This window comes from Silene latifolia, chromosome 1 (genome assembly GCF_048544455.1).
Source record: "Silene latifolia isolate original U9 population chromosome 1, ASM4854445v1, whole genome shotgun sequence".
In the NCBI taxonomy this organism is placed as follows: Eukaryota; Viridiplantae; Streptophyta; class Magnoliopsida; order Caryophyllales; family Caryophyllaceae; genus Silene; species Silene latifolia.
In genome coordinates this window covers 130628853-130655781 of record NC_133526.1, presented here as the reverse complement: position 1 = coordinate 130655781, position 26929 = coordinate 130628853, and the positions used below count along the sequence as shown (strand labels likewise).

At 36.9% G+C, this 26929-nt stretch overlaps 1 protein-coding gene across 1 annotated transcript in view; it reads right to left on the bottom strand.

Moving 5' to 3' along the window:
• The window catches only part of LOC141655883 (uncharacterized), a 29956-nt gene extending 3366 nt beyond the window's left edge, over positions 1–26590 (bottom strand). The window contains exons 1-2 of the mRNA XM_074462899.1: positions 26498–26590; positions 4–1138 (exon numbers count right to left, since the gene is read on the bottom strand). Of these exons, the coding sequence (XP_074319000.1) occupies positions 4–1138; positions 26498–26590 (1228 nt within the window). The remainder of the gene's footprint in view (positions 1–3; positions 1139–26497) is intronic.
• Between the last annotated feature and the right edge of the window lie 339 nt (positions 26591–26929).

Genomic DNA, 26929 nt, shown 5'->3' with positions numbered 1-26929 from the left:
AACCATTGTCCTTTGATTTGCTAGTCTCACCTCTCTCAACTAGCCCAGAGATACCAAGCCTAGACCTCTGCAGTGAAGCAGATAGAGCCTCCATAACAGTGACACTCCCAGGAGGGAAACTCCTCTTTTCACCTTTATCATTTCTCATCAGTTTGGTGATAAACCTTCTAGGAATAGAACTCTCCACTATAGGCGTTTTCTGCACTATAACTAGAGTCATTACTTCCCTAGGGGCCACTGGAGTAACCGTGACCACTGGGACAACTCTCTTTTCTGGCACTTTGGGAGCAGGTCTGACCTGCTGTGGAGGATTAACTTTGTTACCCCCAACCTTAGGCTTCCAGACCTTTCTAACTTTCATTTTCTCAGTCCCCTTCCTGCAATCCTTAACCACATGACCCATACCTTTACACCCAGTACATGACACAGGCAACCAGTCATATACCACCTTAACAGTATGAGTTTTCCCATGTTCATCCAGGAAATTAATCTCAGAAGGAAACTGCTGTCCTATTTCCACTTCCACTAAAAGCCGTGCAAAACCCAGAAAGTTCCTATGAGTTGTAGCATCATCACTGTTCACAAACTTACCAACAACTCCAGAAATTTTCTTAAGGCTTTCCTGACCCCAAAACTTCACATCTAATCCATGAATTTTCATCCAAATTGGAACAATTTTGACCTCATGTTTGATTAATTCAATCTTAGGACGCCATTCATTCACAATAACAGGTTTATTGTCGAATAACAAATGACCGTTATTCAAAACAAACTGTTGTTGTTCCTTAGACTTAAACCGGACTAAGAACACACCATTAGGCATAAAGGAAATCTTGTCAACTCCCTGACCTTGCCATACTCTTTTCACAAACCCTGTCAAAACAGAGCTCGGAGGGTTCGCACCCAAGACGTAGCAGTATACTGAAGTAGACCAATAAGAAATCTCACCAGCCACATCCTCCTGTGTGATTTGAACCATAGGTGGTGACGGTAAGAGCTCCTCTGATCGCTCCAGCTCAGGCTCCTCAATTTCATCTTCCTCCTGCTCCAATATCTGTTCTAAGTCGGAGTCAAACTCCTGAGACGAAAATTGCAAGCACGGATGATGCGACTTTCCTTTATTCGTAGAATCAATACTCTGATCAACATGTTTGAAACATCAAGTCTTGAAGCATTCAATTTGATGATGTTACATTGAAGGATTTTTAAGAGGAAAACGCATGCTAACATTTACATGGGTGAAGAGTTATTCTGATAAATACAACATGGAACATCTCAAATTAATTATTTAATTCATAAAACATTCATATTTTGAAGAAACTTCAAGCACTAATAGCATAAACTGTAGGAATAATTTTACATGTAATGTATTTACATTAATTAGTGATGTAAACGTACGTGTATTATTTAATTTAGAAACTCACATGATCACCTATATAAAGAAGGTGATTTGCATTTGAGAGGGAGGGAGGTAGAACACAATAATAAGCAATAAAATAATTAGTTTCATATTAAATTCTATTTATTCTCTCATTATTCACATCAATTATCTTATTCATATTTTTACACTTTCATGCTATTATTTGACGACAAGCTCAAAGTTCTCAACTTGTCATTGCCATAGTTAATACTATATTAATCTCCCTTATTAATCTCTTTTATATTTGTTTTATTTATTTATTTAAATATGTTATCTTCTATTATTAAAATTGTTATTTTAGTTATAATTATGGATCGTGAGTAGTCTTTTGTCTAGGGCTCGGTGGAGCCTTAATATGGATTGGTCAATGTTATAATTTTCTAAACATTATTTAGTGGTTGTATTTAGGTTTGATAGGGTTGTGTTAAAGTATTAATTTATTGGTCATAATCTATATACGTAGCTCTTGATTAATACTACAACGAGAGTTGAGTTTAGTCCTTTCGAGTTAGCATATATATATTGTGATTTAAATATAATTAATAATTACTTAGTGTAGATTGCAATGAGAGTTGAATTTCCACTTAGAGAACCCGAGTCAAAATTAGACCTCTCCTATGAGAATGGTGAGAGTTATAGTTGAGACATTTTAATTTTGATCCTTAAAGCTTCTATATGAGTTATAAGACCCATGAGAATAGGATTATTTCACTATAGCAAGGCTTCTTATATCTCGACAGAGAATAACAAGTATTGGTTTTAGTTTTCAGAATTAAAACCAGAAAATTAGTCTCACCTAAGTACACAATTAAATATGTTGTTCCTTCCAATAGTCTATATTGATCAATCTATGTTAATGGTGATACCGTTGTCCTAGAGCTTTTTATTATTGAATTAATTTTATTATCCAATTATTATATGTTATTTTTATTCTGTCATACCTCGCACATACACAAATATTATTTTCACGTAGATAAATCAAATCATAAATCGACTAGTACTCAACCTTCACTTCCCTGAGATCGACCCGTAAGTGCTACAACAGACACCGTTCACTTGCGGTAATTTATAACTGAACAGGAGGGTATGGCCAAGGAGGATCTAGCGGACGTGGATACCGCAATGATGATGATGATGTTGAGTAGAATGGCTAGAGGTGTTTGACCACACCACCTCCATTTGTATGATACTCTTTTCCTATCTCTCATGTATAATTGTATTGTAATATATCTCATATGATTAGATTAGTTTGCATTGTAATATATATCTCACATGATTTATGTAGTTAGACTAGAATTCATGCATTGCCACTAATGACCCAACCTCATTTCCCCTACACTAGAAAAAGTGCTTAAATCGGTTTGGGGATGTTTGATCATAGGTAACCCAAGCATTTACATAGAGAGCATGCATCATTTAGTGTAGTTTAGATTGCATTTATTTGTTATATATGTCATATAGAATTGCATTTAGTTAGAGCATGCATTCATATATATCATATCATTGCATTTGTACTTCAATTTCCATAAAATTTAAAAATCCAAAAACATGTTTTTCATTTTTTATTCCTACTCCTACATGTATATTTCTCAAAAGCTTCACTCTTGTACTTCATTAAGTAGATATACCCATATCTACTTAAATCATCGGTGAAGGTAATGAAGTAGTCATAATTACCCGTAGCGGTGATAGTCATTGGTCCATATACATCGGTATGTATAAGGCCCAATAGTTCACTAGCTCGAGTCCCTTTACCACTAAAAGGATTACGAGTCATTTTGCCTAGGAGGCAAAACTCACATATATCATAGGATTGAAAATCAAATGGTTTAATAACATTAGTTGAAACTAGTCTTTTAATGCGATTCTTGTTAATATAACCTAATCGACAATGCCAAATGTATGATTCATTTGGATCACTTGATTTGAGTCTCTTGGATTGTATGTTATAGATGTCTTTACTTGGATTTGAAGTCTCTAGAACATAAATGCCATTTATAGAAGAGCCTCGGCCTATGACCAAGTCATTTCTAGAAATAATACAACAATTATTTTTAATGGCAAAGTTAAAGCCCTCGATGTCTAACATAGCAATTGAAATAATGTTCTTAGAAAGAGAAGGTACATAAAAACAATTATGTAAATACAACTCAAATCCATTTGCCAAAACAAGTACATAAGTTCCCTTGGATGTGGCCGCTACTCTAGCTCCATTCCCAAGTCGGAGATCAACATCGTCCTTGCTCAGCTTTTCCACGTTTCTTAGCCCCTGTAAATGATTACAAAGGTGAGAACCGCAACCGGTATCTAATACCCACGTTGTGGCGGAAGTAAAATTTACATCAATAACATAAATTTCAGAAGGAATTTTACCGAGTGGAATAACAAGTCCATCCCTAATATTTATCAAATATATGGGGCAATTGCTCATCCAATGTCCCATGCCATGACAATAATGGTATTCATCATCAACTTTGGCTCCTTTGGTAGTCCCACTAGCCATCTTGTTTCCATTGTTGAATTTTCTACCTTTCTTCCCCTTCCTTTTGAACCATTTCCCTTTAGTTGCAAGAGCTTGCTTGCTAGGACTCCCACTAGTTTCGGCACCGCTTTCTTCTAAAGATAAGGATCCCATAGATTTAGCGAGATGGTCTTCCCGAGACACATTCACAAAAGATCTAGTCATAGTAGGAGGTATGGAGGAAGTAATGAAATTAAGGTTTCCGTCGGAACCGATCCCAAAAAGAAGCTCTCTAGTTGTATCGAGGTTGTTGTTGGAGCAAATATCATCAAATAAGTTATGACAAGACTCAATGGTAATAGGTGTTGTTGGATTGATTGGATCCATTGAAAAAACTACAAAATGGAGGTAAAGGAAATATTAACATTTGTCATTTTAATCAAACTTGTAAACACTTTAAACAAGTTTTAAGCATTTATATAGTGACCTCTACCCAACTATTATAAATGATCCCGAGATCCAAATTCATATCAATTCGGGTACGGTGAGCCGATTCATCCCTAATTAATATAACTCGGTGGATTAACTCTTTAATCTATTCTACTTCTAGAACTCTCGGTCGATAAAATTACTTTAATATTTATCTTTAGCCCGGAACACATGCGACTACGGTCACGAATACTTCCGTTGAGCTCAATCCAAATTTCGATGTAATAACAATTTACTACCCACTTACCCAACGTAACAAGTTTAGCACCCCGGTGAGCCGAGCCTAATTCCTTATGAAATTGGGATTCATGGTTCTACTATTTGGTAAGGCTAATCCTCAATTATTATTAGCGAGAGGTCTTGTCAATTTGTTATCTATCACATTTTAAGTGAACTAAAGCGGTGAAATACGATAATTATAAATGACACGGTCGATGGATCGATGAAAAGATATGCATGTGTAGTTATGGCGATTTGGCTATGCATGCAAACATATAAAACAAATGCAAAACAAAAACAATAAATCCTAGTATGGCCTTCCTAAAATAGAAAATCCAATAAACTATATACAAATTCGGAAACCAACTCCTTTGGTTCCTTGAACTTCATTCGGCACGCACTCCAAGGCAACACCGTCTTTGTCGGAACGCTTTCTCGAATGGCACCGTCTTCAAGGATCTCCGGGATAAATAAATTACATAGCTTTTCTACTTTATACATTATAAAAAGAAAAACAAAATAAAAATAAAAGTAATACGAGATCACATTAATTACAACCGAATCGATATCCCCATTCATTTCGGGAAATATCAATTAAAACTAAGGCCATACTAAGTACAAATTACATAATTCAAAATTATATATTAAATGAAAATATGACAATCATAATAAAAATGCAGCATTAATATATGTATAAAACATGCCATGTGATGTGCCAAATCGCCCTATTTTAAGCTAATATCGTATATTCGGTCCGGTTTTATGGATAATTGTGACTATTAACTTATTAATATCACACAATATTACATAAATCAAATCTATGTCCAAGTTAATTACCCTAACCTACTTAGGACTCAAAAATTTAGTCTTCACTAAATATTTGACTATAATTCAACTTGATATTTTATTATTGTTTTTTAAACAATATTATTCATAATAATAAAGGAATAATTCCCAAAAAGTCATAAAAATTCGAAAAAAAATCAAAATCATAATTTTGTATATTCTGGAAAATTCCCAAAATTCCAAAATTTTAATAAAACTTGCTTATAGAATATTTTAATTTATTTCACAAATAAATCGCGTAATACATAATTTTAACTCTTTAATTCTAAATTAAACATAAAATTATACAATAAATCAAAATTAAAATTTTTAATATTCTAAATAAGTTTCTATGACCTTAAAAGATAAATTTTTAGGTCCAAAAAATCAAATTTATAATTTTGACTATTTAAAGTTGCTATTTATTAATTTTACAATATAAAAATCAATAGACATCCAAATCAAATGAAATTTGACATGCAACTTTAGATCTGATGTTCATATCATATATATATAACTTTGGAAAAAAAATTTATGTCATAAAATTCATTTTATCTAATTTATGCTAAAATAGTCACTATTTACGTGATTTTTACATCTAAAAATCATAAATCATTCAAAATAAAACCATTTTATTTCAAAATTTACATAAAGTGTGTAAATATTGCATGTGATAACATACTAAAATTTTATGGTCAGAGACGAAGTCTAACTAATTTTAGTGATTTAACTGACATTTTATCCAACAAAATGTAATAAAAATACTAAAATCATATTAAAGAGAAATATAATACCATAAATCATCAAAAATGACCTAAAATCAATTTAGGACCAGAATGTTTAACATGCAAAAAATTCGTGGTCTTTATCATCACAAATCACAAAATACAAGTTTTATATGTTAACATTTTAACTCGAGAAAACAACAACCGATTATGCACGCAACAACTCTTGCTCTGATACCAATTGTAAGATTAATTAAGCTCTTATTAGATACTTCTAATAACTTAATAAAAATTAGTTTATTAAAAAACTAATCTAGATCTTATGCATGCATAACTAATGAATAAAAGAGAAGAAATCAAATATTCTTACATTTGTGGCCGAAATGGATATACTAATTGGACTCCTTCTGACAGGGATGTCGTATACCTATCAAAAATAACCAACTGGCTCTAACTAATATAGCTAGGGAAGTCGGGTCGATCTCCACAGGGAGATGGGAAAATGTCGGCTTTGTCTAAGTTCGTCACGGTAACCAAATTGGGGGTTTTAATTGGGTTGTTGTTCTAAACTAATGAGAATGAGAGAGAGAAAAGGCAAAAAAAAAAGGATTAAACAGATAAGGAAAATAGCTAAGACAGACGGTTCACCATGATCATTCAGTCTAGTAATCTAAGTCTGAGGTCAATGCAAGTATGGTCTGAGGAGCCGTGAATATCTCCTTCCGGTCTCAATTCGCCCTAAAGCACAGATAGCTTAGCTTCCGCCCTCACTACGGTGCCCTAATGCTCGCTACGAGTCTCACCCTTTCCAACCTTCCGGTCCAGGTCAAGGTTTACTATGATAAAAATGTCTAATTGCGTCGACTCAATTAGACAGATACAGTTAACTGTAGCGATTAACAACAAAAACTACACAAGCATTAACCTAATATGGCAACTACTATTCCTTCATAATTATGGATCCCCTAGCCTTAGCAAGAGAGAATTAGCTATGCATCACCATTGAATTAATAACAATAACATATAAATGATAGAAATTAAACATGATAATAGAAATAAGAGGGAAACAAATAAGCAATTGCGAAATAAAGGAAGAGGGGAAATAAAAGCACTAATTGTATTAAGAATAAGAACAAGAAACAAAAGTGAGTGATAATACCGAATACAAGTTCGAATCCAAGTAGCAAAAAGGGTAGGAGGCAAGTGAAACAAAAAAAAACAGTAGAAGTTTTTCTAGTGAAAAGTGAATGAGGAGGAGCTACGCGGTCTACTGTATTTAGTAGTATACGAAAATCCTCCTCTAAACCTAATCCGTAGCTTAATTACAAAAGCTCATACGAAAATAGGCGGAAAAACTCTATTACAGGCAAAACCACTCGATCGAGTGGAAATAAACCACTCGATCGAGTAACTAAGCGTCAAACCCCTCGATCGAGTGGAAATAAACCACTCGATCGAGTAACTCCTTGTATTACCTACTTGATTGAATACTGGGACTGCTCGATCGAGTAACCTTCAGTATATAAAGCATTCGATCGACCAGAAAAGTAGTCGATCGAGCTATCTTGGTACGTTTAGGCACTAAACATCTTCCGAAACCAGCTCACGCGTCTTCAAAGTGATAGATTCCAAGCTCCGGCTCCTTGTTCTCCATAAATGCATGCAAATGGGACGAATTTAGGCTCGATTTATCTCCTCTTTGGCTTATTCCTGCAATTTACATAAAACGAACCAAAGTAGAATATTCGGGGGTATTTGTAGCTAGATGCCACGTAAATAATACAGAAATGCGTGTAAAAATGAGGTAAAAACCTTATATAAAATACACGCATCAAATCTCCCCAAACCAAACCTTTGCTTGTCCCCAAGCAAACTATGAATGCAACTAAGAATAAACAGTAGAACGGGACCAACACTTCAGCTACAAATCACCCACCAAAACCAGTTTACTACAACAACTAACAAAGTGGCAAATGATAAGTGCAAACGAGTTAAATCAATGTTTCAAACTTACTGAACCGTCGACTTTGCAAGACTCAAAAGATATCGGACTCTCACGGGTCGCTCATCGCTCAAATCTAGGCACGAGGTGAGTGTATATGTGAAAGATAGAAAGAAGTAAAGACACTCACCTAACTCGACCTATAAGAACATGTATGCAGTTAACATGAATAAAGTCTCTACAACCGTACATACGCATTCCAACCATACTAATGACCAAGACACATGCCAAGGACTTACATTTGGGTAAGTGAGGTAATGGGTAAGAAGGGGCTAAGATGAATTTGGATATGTGGGGTTAATAGCCAGGCTAGCAACAACGAATCCAAATATTGAACTGCTATGCATCCCAACTTCATACTCAATATAATAAAACAAAACGGTGCAAATTCCATGCACTCAACTCACAATACACCAAAAACTTGTCAACTCCCCATAACATATAAGTAAAACATGGGAGTGAAAATCATTATACAATTTTTCAATTCTCTGCACATGATTTTTCTTTCTTTTTCTTTTTCATATTCCATTTTTTTTCATTCTTTTCTTTTTTTTTTTCATTTTCATCCATCATTTTTTCTTTCATTCCCTTCAATTCTTCCACCAACTTCTGAAATCAGATACATATAACCAAACTGCAGTAAAGAATTCCAAACAGCTACACATCACTAGCTCGGCTAGGGTAGGAAAAATTATAGTTAGTAGCTAGTAGGTCAAAAAGGGCAATTTGGCTATGTGGGGCTTATGGGTAGAATGAAATAAAAGGGAACCGCCTCTCCTAATATGTGTCACCATCCACAGACCGAATGCATACATGTATTCAGAAGACTAGACTCATGCTTATGCAAATTGATGTTACATGCCTTAAAGAGAGTACTACTCATATCCTAAATGAAAACGGTCATGAATGTCACCAGTTTATAAAGCTCTAACCTCAGAATGTAATGTAGCTTGCCGATAAGTGAGTCAAGTCTATTTGTTCAGATAAGAGAGAAACAAAAACTCGTAGATCATGCACATAATCATGCCAACTATATGTCAAGAAAATGCAAGGCTAAGGTAAGGATTCAATGTAGCGTCAAAGTTCAAACGTTCCGACTCAAATTAAACGTGAATTTTTTTTGAAATTTATGTGATTTTCGAATTAAAAACGACAATGCATGCGAAAATAAATAAACATGCAAACGAAAATGCAAGAAAACATGCAGACACAGATATGGATGCATACCTCCCCAAACCAAACTGTACAATGCCCTCATTGTACCAAAAATAGGGAAAGAAATGCAAACTAAGGAGAGAAGGATAAGTGGAGTCGGAGGACTTACAAAACGTTATGAAGAGGGACCTCCCCAAACCGACCATGAACATGGGAGGTCAAAAGAAGTCAAGCAGTAGCTCAACAGACGAAAAGTAACGGCTGGAAGACGAAACCACTCGATCGAGTGGATTGGAATAGCTCGATCGAGTGAAATGGCATCAAAAGGTGCTCGATCGAGCAAATTGTTACTCGATCGAGTGATCCGGGTTATGCAGCTTGTCGATCGAGTACTGAAATCACTCGATCGAGTGAATAATATCTCAAAAGTGCTCGATCGAGTAGAAAAACTACTCGATCGAGTGACTGTACCTGCAAAACACGCATCAAAAGCAAGGAAAATACATAGGGTGCATAAAACAGCGTCTAAAGTTCAACAAAAAGCTAAAGGTAAATAAAAGGTTCAACAAAAATACAATAAAACAGTCCGGGTTGCCTCCCGGAGAGCGCAGGTTTATGACGTCCCGCACGACCTTTCTGGCATTAATTAACTGGCGCATCTAGCTCGTCGAAGTACAGGACTTCAACACGATTATCTGCTTCATTTGCCTCGTGATAATGCTGTTAGAAATCTATATCTCATTACTTAACATATTCATATATGTGATGATTTAATTTAGTCATAAAATTAAACATTGATCTTATGCATGCAAACAATAATAAAAATAAGGAAGAAATCATCAACCCTTACATGATATTTCAGATTTTTGGGCACAAGTGACTTCTCCTACTCACTTGTTCTTGAGGTCTCCAAATATTGGATGAACAAGGATTCAAGTGTAGAATCCCTCCCAAGGATTAATACCCAAGGTAATCTCTTAATAAAATCAATATTATTATTATTACTAGAACAATATTAATTTAAATAAAATTGACCAAAATATTATTTGTTCTCTTAATATTTCGGTTAAGAGAAGGAGAAGAAGGAAGAAGATTTATCTCTCTAAAAACTCTTATTTTAGATGGTTGAATGAATGAATATAATACACTAACTCTTCATGTAGTATATTAGGTTTTATTATAGAGAAAACCTCTTTGGTCTTTTCTATAAGGAAACCGGGTAGGGGGAGGGTAAAGGGGCCAATGCATGAGCAAGGTTGTCTTCACAAGAGTAAGTAGGTTTGCATGGCTAGGTTTAGGTAAAATAATTGTGTTTTCCACTTAATAAATCAACACAATATTTATCCTAAATCACCCCACTATTTCGGTCTAAATGGGATAAAATGGATTCCATTTGATTTTGTCAATTTGTCAATTTGTCACATGTTATAAGACATGTAAAATTGTCATGTATTTTTAACATATTAAAATCAACGCATTAATAAAAATGCGTCATATACAAAATCGACTTATTAATTCATAATTACTTGTACCAAAATATTTTACCAATTATAAATCACAACATCTTGTATTTATAATAAATTATTCATTCAAATGCAATTGTTTCCGTAAACAATAATTTCATCTAAGCAATAAAACAATTCGATTACTTAGACCGTATCTTATTTAATCAAATTATAATGAGATATGTAAATATTACTTCCAAAATCGTCCGTCAATTTTAAGTAATTTAATTAACCCGTATCGTCATACGATCAATTAAATAATCAATTAAGAGTGTTACCCTTTAGGTATGACCTAAGGGGATCAATGATCACCACATCAGACGACAAGTAATGTCAAACTCTAGTCAGCCAATCATTACCGATATGTGTGGACCAGTTGACAGTAAAATATTACTTCCCAATTGTATTCTTTAAAATGAGACTTAAACATGTGATCCTATTTAAATTAATATTGTTCTAGTAATAATAATATTAATTTTATTAAGAGATTACCTTGGGTATTAATCCTTGGGAGGGATTGTACACTTGAATCCTTGTTCATCCAATATTTGGAGAGCTCAAGAACAAGTGAGTAGGAGAACTCACTTGTGCCCAAAAATCCGAAATATCATGTAAGGGTTGATGATTTCTTCCTTATTCTTATTATTGTTTGCATGCATAAGATCAACATTTAATTTTATGACTAAATTAATTTGAAACATATATGAAAATGTTTAGTAATGAGATATAGATTTCTAACAAGCGGTATCATGAGCCTTAGGTTGTTTGCATGCAAATCGGTTATAATTTTTCCGAGTTATACGATTAACATATAAAACTTATAAATTTGTGTTATTATGATATATCACGAAATAAATTTTTTATGTTAAAGTTTCAGGTCCTAAAATGTATTTAGGATATTTTGGTTAATTTATGGATTTTTATTGTTCATTTTATATAATAATGACATTAAAAATGTGATTTTATGATAAAAATGTCATTTTCGGACTAAAATTAGCAAAACTTCGAATTTTCCAGTGGTTTTTGGATATGTTTTCGCATATATTATTTTTAGATGACCTGTAAATTTTCAGAATTGTTGGAGTTTTTATGCTCGAAATATGGATTTTTCATGATAAAAATCGAATTTAAATGAAAAATAGGTTAATATGAGAAATATTTCGAATCTGGTCATATAAATTTAGTATGTTGTCACATAAAATTTTACAAGATGTGTGTAAAATAATAGGCTATAATGAAGTCTTTATGCAAGATTTATGAATTTTTGATGAAAAATAGCATAAATAGTGACTTTAATTAATGAATAATTGCTAAAACATACTTCATGACTAAGGAAAAACGTCACATGTTGCATTTTATTACCCATTTCAGATCTAAAATTGAAAAGTTGATAAATATAATTTTTCTCATGTTTTTATGATTATAATTGATAAATCCGATAAACCACAACATAGTTTTTCCGATAATTTTTCGAAATTTTAACCTAAGTTTTTGAACATTATGAGTGCCATGGTATTTTTCCAGAATGTTCATGAGTTTAAATTTCAAATTTCAAATTTATTTGAAATTTTTGTGATTTATTTGGAGTTTATGACATTTTATTGTAATTTTGAGTCCATTAATGAACAATTTTAAGAAATAAAAGTTAATTATTGTCAATATGTTAGTGGAGACTAATTTTGAGTCCTAAGTAGGTTAGGGTAATTAACTTATGTATAAATATGATTTTATGTAATTTTAAAAGATTGAATCACGCAAATCCGTAAAAACCATTTAATATACGATATTGGCTCCTTAAAGGCGATTTAGCATAAAATTGGGCATGTTCATACATATTATAATGCTGCATTTTATTTATGATTGTCATAATTTTATTTTATGTAATTTTTGAATTATGTAATTTTACTTAGTATGACCTTAGTTTTAATTGGTATTACCCGAAATGTATGGGAATATAGATTCGGTTGTAATTTATTGTGATCTCGTATCACCGTTTTGTAATTTAATAGATTTATTTTATTTTAATTACAAATGTATAATAGGAGATTATGTAATTTGTTATGTAATTTATTTATTTCGGAGTTCCTTGAAGACGGTGTCACTCAAGAAGGCGATACATAAAGACAGTGTTACCTCGAGATGCGTGCCAAAATCGAAGTTCAAGGGACCAATGGAGTTGGTTTCCAAATATGTAATAGTTAATTAGATTTTCTATTTTAGGAAGGCCATACTAGGATTTAATTTATGCTTTGCATTTTATTTATATGTTGCATGCATCGCTAAATCGCCATAACTAAAACATGCATTATATTTTAATCGATTTTAACGACCGTGTCAATTAGAATTATCGTAGTTCACCACTTTAGTTCACTTAAAACGTGATAGATAATAAATTGACATGACCTCTCGCTAAAAATAAACAATTGAGACTTAGCCTTACCAAAAAGTAGAAAACATGAAAACCTATTTCGTGAGGGAGTGCACTCGGCCACACCGGGGTACAAACCTTGTTACGTAGGGGAAGTGGGTGATAAATGTCTATCCACCGAATTCATGTTGATGAGGGTTTCATCGGCCACACCGTGCCCAAGTTAATGTGGGTTTGGATCATGGACACATTTATTCGAAATTTGGGTTGAACTCAACAAAAGTTTTTGATATGGGTTTCATCGGCCACACCGTGCCCAAGTTAATATGAATTTGGGTCTTGGAATCATTTATATTAGTTGGGTAGAGGTCACTATATAAATGCTCATATCTTGTTAATTTATTTACAAGTATGATATTAAAAGGACAAATGTTAATATTTCCTTTTCCTCCATACTTGTAGTTCATTACAATGAATCCATCAAACGCTACCGCACCGATAACTATTGAGTCTTGCCACAATTTTTTGACAACGTTTGCTTCAACAATGATTTCGACACTACTAGAGAACTTCATTTTGGGATAGGTTCGGATGGAAACCTTAACTTCATCACTTCTTCTAGACCACCTACTACTACTAGTTCTCTTGTGAGCCGGTCTCAGGAAGACCGTCTCATAAAATCTATAGGATCTTTGTCTCTGGAAGATAAAGATGCCAAAACTAGTGGGAGCTCAAGCAATCAAGTTCTTGCTTCAAAGGGCAAAAAGTTCAAGAAGAAGGGAAAGAAAGGGAAAAACTTCAAGCAAGTTGATGATGAGTGCCATTATTGCTATGGCATGGGACATTGGCTTAGGAATTGTCCCGTATATTTGCGAAATATAAGGGAAGGAATCATCGTTCCAAAAGGTAAAATTCCTAAGGAAATTTATGTTATTGATATAAATTATACTTCCACTACAACATGGGTACTGGATACCGGTTGTGATTCTCACCTTTGTAATCATTTACAGGGTTTAAGAGACGTGAAGAGGCTTAGCAAAGGAGATGCTGATCTACGCCTTGGAAATGGAGCTCGAGTAGCGGCCGAATCCAAAGGAACTTATGTATTAGCTTTGCCTAATGGATTTGAGTTGTATTTACATAATTGTTTTTATGTGCCTACACTCTCTAAAAACATTATTTCTATCGCTATGTTAGACATGGACGGATTTTGTTATGTCATTAAGAACAATCGTTGTACTATTTCTAGGAACGACTTGGTTATAGGCCAAGCTTCTTCCATTAATGGCATTTACATTTTAGAAACCTCGAATCCGACTAATGATATCTATAACATTCAATCAAAGAAACTCAAATCAAGTGACCCAAGTGAATCGTTCATTTGGCATTGTCGACTAGGTCACATAAACGAGAATCGCATCAAAAGATTAATTTCGACTAATGTGATTACACCATTTGATTTTCAATCATATGGAACATGCGAATATTGCCTTCTTGGCAAAATGACTCGAAATCCTTTTAGTGGTAAAGGGACACGAGCAAGTGAACTATTGGGACTAATACATACCGATGTGTGTGGACCAATGAGTATCACCGCTCGTGGAAATTATGACTACTTCATAACCTTCACCGATGACTTGAGTAGATATGGGTATATCTATTTAATGAAGTATAAAAGTGAAGCGTTTGAGAAATTCAAGGAATTTCAAAACGAAGTAGAGAACCAATTGAACAAAAGAATTAAGGCACTACGATCCGATCGTGGTGGAGAATATCTTAGCCTTGAATTCGATTCACACTTGAAAGGTCGTGGTATTATATCACAACTTACTCCACCCGAAACACCACAACTTAATGGTGTTTCCGAAAGGAGAAATCGAACCCTACTTGATATGGTTCGATCCATGATGAGTCAAACCGAGCTACCAAACTCGTTTTGAGGATTTGCGATTCAAACCGCAATTAGATCTTGGAATAATAGTCCCACAAAAACAACCGAAAAGACTCCATATGAGATGTGGACGGGAAGAGTTCCTAATATATCCTACATGAAAATTTGGGGATGTGAAGCTTACGTCAAGACAAAGAACGACAACAAGCTTGCCCCAAGATCCGAAAAATGCATCTTTGTAGGTTACCCCTTGACCTCTCGAGGTTACTACTTCTACAAACCTCAAGAAAACAAAGTGTTTGTGTCTTGCGAGGCTGTCTTCTTAGCAAGTCAGTATATTTCTAAGAGACAGAGTGGGAGAAATTTTGAACTTGATGAAGTTCAAGAGCCACAAACCGAAGTAGAGACGCAAGAAGATGTTCCTTTGTCATCTAGCACGGTTGTCCCTCCTCCTCTTAGAAGAACGGGCCGAGTTATACGCCATCCCGATCGATATGTGGGACTTGTCGAAGAAGATGGAATACTCGATGTGTTGCTTTTACAAAGTGACGAGCCCGCCACCTACAAGGCCGCAATCTCTAGTCCCAATATCTCCTTATGGCTTGAAGCCATGAAGTCCGAAATGGATTCTATGCATGAAAACCAAGTTTGGGACTTGGTAGATTTGCCTATAGGGGCAAGACCTCTTCAATGCAAATGGATTTTCAAAGTCAAGAATGGCATAGAAGGACATGATGATGTCTACAAAGCTAGGTTAGTGGCAAAAGGATTTACCCAAGTCCAAGGTCTCCATTATGATGAGACCTTCGCCCCCGTAGACATGCTAAGATCCATACGGATTTTGTTAGTGATTGCCGCATTTCATGATTATGAAATATGGCAAATGGATGTCAAAACCGCTTTTCTAAATGGGCATTTAGAAGAGGAGGTGTACATGATACAACCCGAAGGTTTTGTTGATTCTAAAAATCCTAACAAAGTGTGCAAGCTTAAGAGATCCATTTATGGTCTTAAGCAAGCATCTAGAAGTTGGTATCATCGATTCAATCATGTTATAAAAGAGAATGGTTTCACTCGAAGCGTTGAGGAACCATGTTTATACATGAAATTTATTGGGAGCAATGTTGTGTTCCTAATCTTGTATGTCGATGACATACTACTCATTGGAAGTGATATTCCGATGTTATCTTCTGTTAAGAAGTGGTTAGGTAAACACTTCCAAATGAAGGATTTAGGAGAAGCACAACGCATATTAGGTATCCAGATCCATAGAGATAGATCCAAGAGGATATTGGCACTAAGTCAAGAGTCTTATGTTGATAAGATTCTTCGACGGTTCAGCATGGACAAATCTAAAAGGGGTTTGGTAGATATGGTAACTGGGACCATATTGAGCAAGTCCCAATCTCCTCCGAACCCCATGATGTTGAACGCATGAAGATGATCCCTTATGCTTCCGCTGTTGGATCAATCATGTACGCCATGATATGCACACGTCATGATGTCTCGTATGCCTTGAGCATGACGAGTAGATATCAAGAAAATCCAGGTGAGAGTCACTGGATAGCCGTCAAAAACATCCTTAAGTACTTGAGAAGAACTAAGGATTCTATCTTAGTGTTTGGAGGAGACACCGAGCTCCGTGTTAATGGTTACACGGACTCAAGTTTTCAAACGGATAGAGATGACATGAAATCACAAGCTGGTTTCGTTTTCATGCTCAATGGTGGTGCCGTTAGCTGGAGAAGCTTCAAGGAAGCTGTGACTACGGATTTAACAACGGAGGCTGAGTACATTGCAGCATCAGAAGCTGCCAAGGAAGCTGTGTGGATCAGGCAATTCACGGAAGGTCTAAGAGTAGTACCTACCGCCAATGATCCCATCACTCTCTATTGTGATAATAGTGGGACAATCTTCCAAGCTAAAGAGTTAAAGTCTAGTAATAGATCTAGACATGTACTGAGAAAATATCATGTAATTAGAGAGTTCATTGAAAGAAAGGAAATTGCGATTTGTAAGGTTGGGACGGATGACAATATAGCCGATCCGCTCACCAAACCTTTATCGCATGCCAAGCATGATGGACATGTTGTGTCCATGGGACTTAAACGTGTACCAAGTTTATGTTAGATTTTGAAATGAAATAAAAGTGTCGTTTTTGTTCATGTTCACAATCGCATTTGTCTTTTATCTTTTCTTTATACATTGTTACATCCAAACGGGTTGTAGTGGCAATTGAACCCCGTTAAAGTGAACACGGATTAGCATTGTATTCGCCCATAGTTACTTACATGAGGTGACGTCTCAAAGTGACTAGAATGTGATGCGATTGATGGCAAGTTCAAGTGCCATGGAGTCATATGAGAATGACTAGTCGATCACATAGGCAGACTGTTAGGAACACTTTGTCGGGCCTTATGACCGCTTATAGAGTTCGGGCAAATTTATATAGCCTGGTCGTGGCGAGAGCTACTATAGTATTCTAATGAGTCGATTCTTTTGACTAAAGACCATTCTCCTAAGATGGCACAGTTTCAGATTAACTTTGATTTATGTTACTACAACCTTTGTAAATGGGGTCAAATGGGCATATTTTGGGTTATGATGGCTGTGGCTAGTCGAAGGGAATGAGTGCGATAGGAATTGTCCACCCCTAGTCAGGGTTATAATAATATCTCAGGGCCACTCGAGGAGTAATGAACTGGAAATGCGTGGCCACGCTCGGAAGATATCTATGGTAGATAAATTCGGTCAATCAGTTATTCTCCAGATCGAGGAAACCACTCTCGATATGATCACTTGCAAGTACGACCTGAAAGACACCTTGCATTGAGTGGGAGATAGTAATAGGACAAGAGAATTGGTGACGCACACTTGTCGAGGACAAGTGGGAGATTGTTAGAATATGTGTCCTCCGACAATAATGCGATCACAACTGTTGATCATGATGATCAACAGTTGTGATCGCATTATTGTCGGAGGACACATATTCCAACAAATGCTTCACATATTGCCCATTCACCTTGAACCGATTTCCCTCGGGACCTTCTAGCTCAACGGATCCATATCTAGTGACAGCTGTCACCGTATAAGGACCACTCCACCTGGACTTCAGCTTGCCAGGAAACAATCGCAGTCGGGCATTAAACAACAACACCTTTTGCCCGACATGAAACTCCCGAGGTAGAATTCTTTTGTCATGCCATCTCTTCGTCTTTTCTTTATAAATGCGCGAGCTATCATAGGCATTAAGCCTAAATTCTTCCAACTCATCTAGCTGCAAAAGACGATTCTGACCACACAACTTAGGATCAAAGTTAAGCTCACGAATTGCCCACCAAGCCTTACATTCCAACTCAACAGGTAAGTGACATGATTTCCCATAAACTAACCTATAAGGTGATGCACCAATTGGTGTCTTAAAGGTAGTTCTGTAGGCCCATAATGTGTCTTCTAATTTAAGACTCCAATCCTTCCGTGATTTAGAAACTACCTTAGACAAGATCTCTTTCAACTCGCGATTAGAGACCTCAACCTGACCACTAGTTTGGGGATGATACCCCAAACCACGCCGGTGTTGGACACCAACTTTAGACAGAATAGAAGTTAGTTTCTTTTCTTTAAAGTGCATTCCCCCATCACTAATGACGACCCTAGGGACACCAAATCGGGGAAATATGACCTTTTTAAACATTTTTATCACAGTCTTGGCATCACAATGAGGTGAAGCAATTGCCTCAACCCATTTCGACACATAGTCTACAGCCACTAAAATGTACCTGTTACCGTTACTAGACGGGAACGGTCCTTGGAAATCAATGCCCCAGACATCGAAAACCTCAACCTCTAAGATACCATTTTGTGGCATCTCATGTCTCTTTGAAATGTTCCCTGATCGTTGGCAGGTATCACAAGCTTAAACAAAAGACTTAGCATCAGCAAACAAAGAAGGCCAGTAAAAACCAGACTGAAGTACCTTTGCCACGGTGTGCGATGGACCGTGGTAACCACCATAGGAAGAGGAGTGACAGCCTTCCAGGACTACTTTGGCCTCCCACTGCGGAATACACCGTCTGTAGAGACCGTCTGCACATTCCTTAAATAAATAAGGATCGTCCCAAAAATACTGCTTAGCGTTATACAGAAAACGCTTCCTCTGCTGATGATAAAGGTTAGGCGGCAGCTTGCCACTGACAACGTAGTTAGCTATATCTGCATACCAAGGCTCTTGGTTAACAATAGACGATAATATAGAAAATAAAGTATCATCAGGGAAAGAATCATCAATAGGTAAAGAATCTTCCCCTTCTTGTTGCGACAGTCGCGACAGATGATCAGCTACAACGTTCTCAGCTCCTTTCTTGTCTTTAATCTGCAAATCAAACTCCTGAAGAAGGAGTATCCATCTCAATAGCCGTGGTTTAGCCTCCTTCTTAGCAAGGAGGTGCCTCAGAGCTGCATGGTCAGTAAAAACAGTAACTTCTGACCCAATCAAATAAGAACGAAATTTCTCTAAGGCATAAACTACAGCTAGCAGCTCTTTTTCAGTGGTAGTGTACTTCACTTGAGCCTCATCCAGAGTTCGGCTCGCATAGTAGATTGCATTTAAAGCTTTGTCTTTCCTTTGGCCTAGCACCGCTCCTAGTGCATAGTCACTGGCATCACACATTATCTCAAACGGCAAGTCCCAGTCGGGGGGTTGTATGATCGGCGTAGAGACTAAAGCCTACTTTAACCTGTGAAAAGCAGAAAGACACTCATCAGTAAACACAAAAGGGGCATCCTTATGTAGCAGCTGTGTAAGTGGTTTAGCAAATTTTGAGAAATCCTTGATAAACCGGCGATAGAAGCCGGCGTGGCCAAGGAAACTCCTCACCCCCTTAACATTAACAGGAGGTGGTAATTGCTGAATCACTTCCACCTTTGGTTTATCAACCTCTATTCCCCTATCAGAAACTAAGTGCCCTAAGACAACTCCCTCGTTGACCATGAAATGGCACTTCTCCCAGTTAAGCACGAGATTAACCTCGATGCAGCGCTGCAACACTTTATCAAGGTTAGACAGACAGTTAGAAAAATCACTTCCATAAACACTGAAATCGTCCATGAAAACTTCCATGAAATATCCCCATCATGCACCTTTGGAAGGTGGCAGGGGCATTACATAAACCAAAAGGCATCCTGCGATAAGAAAACACGCCTTGAGGACAAGTAAATGTAGTCTTAGCTTCATCGTCTGGGTGAATAGGGATCTGAAAGAACCCTGAATACCCGTCTAAATAGCAAAAAAATTTATGAGAAGCTAACCTTTCTACCATTTGATCAATAAAAGGAAGGGGAAAGTGATATTTCTTGGTGGCGGCACTCGAGTGGGTATTAACTCATTCTTATCATTCTTAACCACGGTAGTCCCTCCTTTCTTCGGGACCACCTGCACTGGACTCGCCCATTAAGAATGACCAACAGAATAGATAATACCCGCGTCGAGCAGCTTCATTACCTAAGCCATCACAACATCTTGCATCTTCTGGTTCAGCAGGCGCTGACCCTGTCTGCAAGGTTTGTGATCTTCTTCCAGCTCTATTCTGTGCATACAAATATCTGGACTAATCCCATTGATATCGTCCAAGGAATAACCCAAAGCTTTCCTGTTTTTCTTAAGCACAGCTAACAAAGAAGTTAGCTGATCGTTATCAAGCTTAGCACTAACGATGACTGGATATCGCTCAGTATCATCTAAGAAAGCATATTTTAGATGAGAGGGGAGAGGCTTACGTTCCGGTACCTTTACCTCAATGGAGCAAAGAGTACTGATCATCTGTTCCACTTGCTCTCCCTCAGCGTCAGTGAGTTCACGCTCATCTAAATCATCTATAGGCAAATCCAACACAGCATCATCGTCATATGGGTTATCTGCACACTCATCTAAAAGCATAAGAGCTTCTAGTGGGTCCTTCATAAAAGAACCCGACCAGAAGTCATAAAAAGACTCGTCAATAATATCAACCGAATAACAAGTATCCTCTATCATTGGCCGAGCCAAAGTGCTAGGCAGGCTAAAAGTGATCGCGTCATCCCCTACTGCAAGAGCTAAACGCCCTTGTTTGACATCAATAATGGCCCCAGCTGTACAAAGGAACGGTCTTCCTAAGATAATTGGGGTCCGGGTGTCCTTAGCTATGTCAAAACAATGAAATCGACTGGTATAAAGAACTTGCCTATTTTCACAGGCACGTCCTCCAAGACACCCAAAGGTCTCCTAACGGATCTAGCAGCCATCTGTAGGGTAATGTTAGTCAATTTAAGATGACCCATATTCAATTTCTTGCAGACAGATAGGGGCATGACGCTGACACTGGCTCCTAAATCACAAAGAGACTTATCAATAACTAAATTGCCTATAACACAGGTAATAGAAAAGCTACCCGGGTCTTTCATTTTAGGCGGAGTCTTATTTAAAAGTAAATTACTAGACTCTTCCATAAATGAAACCGTCTCAAATTCACTCAGCTCTCTCTTACGCGTCACAATATCTTTCATAAATTTAGCGTACGTAGGTACCTGGGTAACAAGTTCGGTAAAAGGGACAGTTACCTGGAGGTTCTTCACAACGTCCACAAACTTATCGTACTGTCGCTCGACCTTCACGTCCTTCAGACGAATTGGAAAGGGTACTCTTGTAGCAATAAGTGAACCCGTGACTTTCTCTTTACCTTTATCAGTGCGTGACGTCTCCACAGCAGGGGAAGATGACACGGTAGCGGAATTAGATAGCAAAATAGGGTCTCCGTCTCTTCTAGTACTCGATCGAGTACTTTCCTCACTCGATCGAGTGGTTTCATGTTGGAGTTTACTCGATCGACCATTTTCTTCACTCGATCGAGTGATCTCTTTTCCAGGCTTGCTCGATCGGTCACTTTGTTCACTCGATCGAGTGATTTCTCCAGCTATTTCACTCGATCGAGTAAGAATATCACTCGATCGAGCTTTGGTAATTTGAGCACTACTCGATCGACCACAATTATCACTCGATCGAGTGATGGGATGGATTACTTCACTCGATCGAGTAGAATTTTCACTCGATCGAGTGTCCGGACAATACGCAGCAAAGATTTCGTCCAAAAACTCATCCAAATCATCTTCCGGGGTATTATCAGCTGTCAAAACCCCGTCCTCTGGTACTTTTGGCCTCTCGTGAGTAAGGCCACCTTGGAGATTCGTAGCATTAACCGGATCGCATGTCGGTAAAAGGTTGGCTTGGTCTTTCGCGAGTGTTAGCTGCGCGACTTGTTCTCTTAATTCCACAATAACAGTTTTATTCTCGCTACATTTCTCCTCAAACTGTTGTGTTCAGTTTAACATCAAGGATTTCAGTTCGGCAATTTCCTTGTTTGTAGAAGGAGAGACCGGCTGCGGTGCCGGCGTAGAAAGAGTAGAAACATTCTTCATTTCCTCGTATAATTGAGAAAAAGGGACCCCTTGCTTGTATTTCTGGTAAGTAAGGACGCGCTCTATACTTGCCAGACAATCAATAGGGTCATGCCCTTCCATGCCACATCTACCACATATCTCCACATGCTCAGTAATTGAAGAGACCTGTGCGCTCTCATTCACAGCCTCCGTAATCTCCACATTACCTAGACTTTTGCTAGGACTTTCCACTGCAGTTGTTACCAACTCGTTAACTTGCTCACTACCTCGGGGATTTCCATATTCTGAAACATGAATAGCCATCTCTTCAATAAGGCGCCACCCTTGGTCATCTTCAACATTCTTCGTGAATCTCCCCTTAGCTACACTATCAAGAATAGCTCTTTGGTTTCGATATAACCCGTTGTAGAACTGGGTACAAAGGAAGCAAAGCTTGAGACCATGGTGAGGCACAGAACGGACGAGGTTCTTGAACCTCGCCCACGCCCCATCCAAATCTTCATTAGGTAATTGCTTAAAAGAAGTAATCTGAGCTCTCAAAGCATTAGTGCGCTGCGGTGGAAAATATCGCATGTAAAAGGCCAAAGCAAGGGAACTCCAGCCGGTTACACCGGCTGCCTCCCTATCTAGATCCCTCAACCATTCCCGGGCATCATCAGCTAAACAAAAGGGAAAAAGAGCTCTCTTCACTTTATCCTGTGTCACCCCAGCAGCAAGAGGAATGGTAGAGCAATACTCTGTAAACAGTTCTATATGCCTGCATGGATCTTCTTCCGGTACCCCCCTAAAGAGATTTCTCTCGACCAGCTGTATGTAAGATGGGTGGATTCCAAAGGTTCCCGACTCAGTAGTGGGCAATAGGAAACCTTTTGGAAGCGAATCCACATTAGGCTCTAAATGGCTGGCTATATTAGGCATCCTGGCAAATAGAATTTTACAAAGCAAAGCAGGTGCGACGATTTTCTCTTATAGAACAGATAACCTGCAAAACTAATCAAAAACTTCGCAAAAATGAGATCAGTCTCAAGGAATTTGGAATAAATTCCTTGAGCCGAGAGACAAACTTAAATAAAGCAACAAAATTGCGCCACCTCCCTGGCAACGGCGCCAAAATTTGACAGGGCAGTCGTATACCTATCAAAAATAACCAACTGGCTCTAACTAATATAGCTAGGGAAGTCGGGTCGATCTCCACACGGAGATGGGAAAATGTCGGCTTTGTCTAAGTTCGTCATAGTAACCAAATTGGGGGTTTTAATTGGGTTGTTGTTCTAAACTAATGAGAATGAGAGAGAGAAAAGGCAAAAAAAGGATTAAACAGATAAGGAAAACAACTAAGACAGACGGTTCACCATGATCATTCAGTCTAGTAATCTAAGTCTCAGGTCAATGCAAGTATGGTCTGAGGAGCAGTGAATATCTTCTTCCGGTCTCAATTCGCCCTAAAGCACAGATAACTTAGCTTCCGCCCTCACTACGGTGCCCTAATGCTCGCTACGAGTCTCACCCTTTCCAACCTTCCGGTCCAGGTCAAGGTTTACTATGATAAAAATGTCTAATTACGTCGACTCAATTAGACAGATACAATTAACTGTAGCGATTAACAACAAAGACTACACAAGCATTAACCTAATATGGCAACTACTATTCCTTCATAATCATGGATCCCCTAGCCTTAGCAAGAGGGAATTAGCTATGCATCACCATTGAATTAATAACAATAACATATAAATGATAGAAATTAAACATGATAATAGAAATAAGAGGGAAACAAATAAGCAATTGCGAAATAAAGGAAGAGGGGAAATAAAAGCACTAATTGTATTAAGAATAAGAACAAGAAACAAAAGTGAGTGATAATACCGAATACATGTTCAAATCCAAGTAGCAAAAAGGGTAGGAGGCAAGTGAAACAAAGAAACAGTAGAAGTTTTTCTAGTGAAAAGTGAATGAGGAGGAGCTACGTAGTCTACTGTATTTAGTAGTATACGAAAATCCTCCTCTAAACCTAATCCATAGGTTAATTACAAAAGCCCATACGAAAATATGCGGATAAACTCTATTACAGGCAAAACCACTTGATCGAGTGGAAATAAACCACTCGATCGAGTAACTAAGCGTCAAACCCCTCGATCGAGTGGAAATAAACCACTCGATCGAGTAACTCCTTGTATTGCCTACTTGATTGAATACTGGGACTGCTCGATCGAGTAACCTTCAGTATATAAAGCATTCGATCGACCAGAAAAGTAGTCGATCGAGCTATCTTGGTACGTTTAGGCACTAAACATCTTCCGAAACCAGCTCATGCGTCTTCAAAGTGATAGATTCCAAGCTCCGGCTCCTTGTTCTCCATAAATGCATGCAAATGGGACGAATTTAGGCTCGATTTATCTCCTCTTTGGCTTATTCCTGCAATTTACATAAAACGAACCAAAGTAGAATATTCTGGGGTATTTGTAGCTAGATGCCACGTAAATAATAGAGAAATGCGTGTAAAAATGAGGTAAAAATCTTATATAAAATACACGCATCACCTTCCAAATTAGTCTTCTTAAGAAAAATTCAAGTGCTCCAAGAGAAAACCCTAGATCCAATGGTAGGATCTACTCCTTAAAGGATTGTACCAAGGTAATCCATCTTAATACATAAACTAATTTTGTTACTAGAAATTAGTAAATGTTCCTTTAAAATAACTAATATAATTTTATTACTACTACTAGTAATTTGATCTTAATATTAGTATTGAAATGATGTTTTTATTTTCTATCTCTAAACAATTTTGGAGTACATAGTTAAGAGATGTATTAGAAAATATTAGAATGAATGTGTAAATGAGAAAAGCAATTCTCATTTAGAGAAGAGGAGAGAGGGGCCGGTTACCTTGGTTTACCCAATGCCAATCCATGCTCATTTTTCCTATCAAATGTTCTTCACAAGAAAAATCGGTTAAGCATGCCTAACCCTAGCTTAATTAGGTTGTCTTAAACATTTAAGACAAAAGTATAATTGTCTCCCACCCATGGAATACCGGTTTCCATACTTAAAATGGGATTCCATTTTAAGTTTGTATTTTGTCAATTCTATTTAGTGACATATGTGACATGTTACTAGACATGTGACCATGTAATGCATTTTTAACTTATTAAAAATCATTACATACAAAAAGAATCACATACAAGAATACAAATAGCAATACATGATTACATATACTTGAAATGGACCATTTAATTATAATTCAAAACACCTTGTAATTATAATACATTATTCATTTTAATTATAATTGTTTTATAAACAATAATAAAAACATCATCTATTTTAAAGGATTAATTAACTTGTATCATTATACAATTAATTAATTTATCAATTAAGAGTGTTACCCTAAAGGTATGACCTTAAGGGATCAACTGATCACCACCGTCATACGACAGTAATGTCAAACTCTAGTCAGCCAACCATTACCGATTAATGTGGATCAGTTGATAATAAAATATTGCTTTCCCTCATATATTCTTATCATGAGATTTAAACATGTGATCGTATTATTGTCGAGGACACATACTCCAACACCTATGCTTTTAATCATTTGTTTGCATCTCTTAATTTATTGCTTTCTTTACTTTATTGCTTTTATTAGTTTAGAACACAACTTCAAACCGAAATCAATTGTGACACTAGCATTAATTGAGATAGATAGACTTAGAACCCAAAGCACACCGTCCCATGGATCGACCTCGACTTAACCACTAACTAGTTGTTTGTTGAGAAATATAAATGTGTTTGATTGATGAAGTGAACAACGTCTCACTCTACCAACCTATATTTAATGACCTTAAACAAATTGACAACCAAAGAGAGTCCAAAATGGCTTCAAATGAATTACACTATTATGAACTAACTATCACACAAGTTAATATAACAAGAGAGATAAACAAAAGAAGGGGGTGATCACAAATTATGTCCGTGGTTAGATGCTATGGTAGCCACCAATCACCATCGGTCAAACCTCCCTTCTTTTTGCCTTTTGCTCCCAAGCATCTTCATCCACAATTACCGCTAATAGTGCCCTCATCATCACTTGAATCATCCTCATACTCATGGTTGTCTTCATCATTACCCTCACCTTTAGTGCCTTCCATATCATCAATTGATTCATTACTAGCTCTATGCTCATCATCATCATCATCATCATCATCATCATCATCATTATCTCGATCGTTAGTCACCTCCAGCCTTCGACTTTATCCCTCGTCTTTTTGGATGCAAGCACAAGGGAAAAAGACCTCTTTATCCACCCAATCCGGCAAGGGTCCGTTAGGGTCAAGGAGCCTTGTCTAGTCAAGTTCGAAAGTGGTGGATATTGAGCATAATAGTTATTCAGGCGGTCCCTATGCATCTCTTTATGGATTTCCTTTGTTAAATCGTCAAATAATCATTA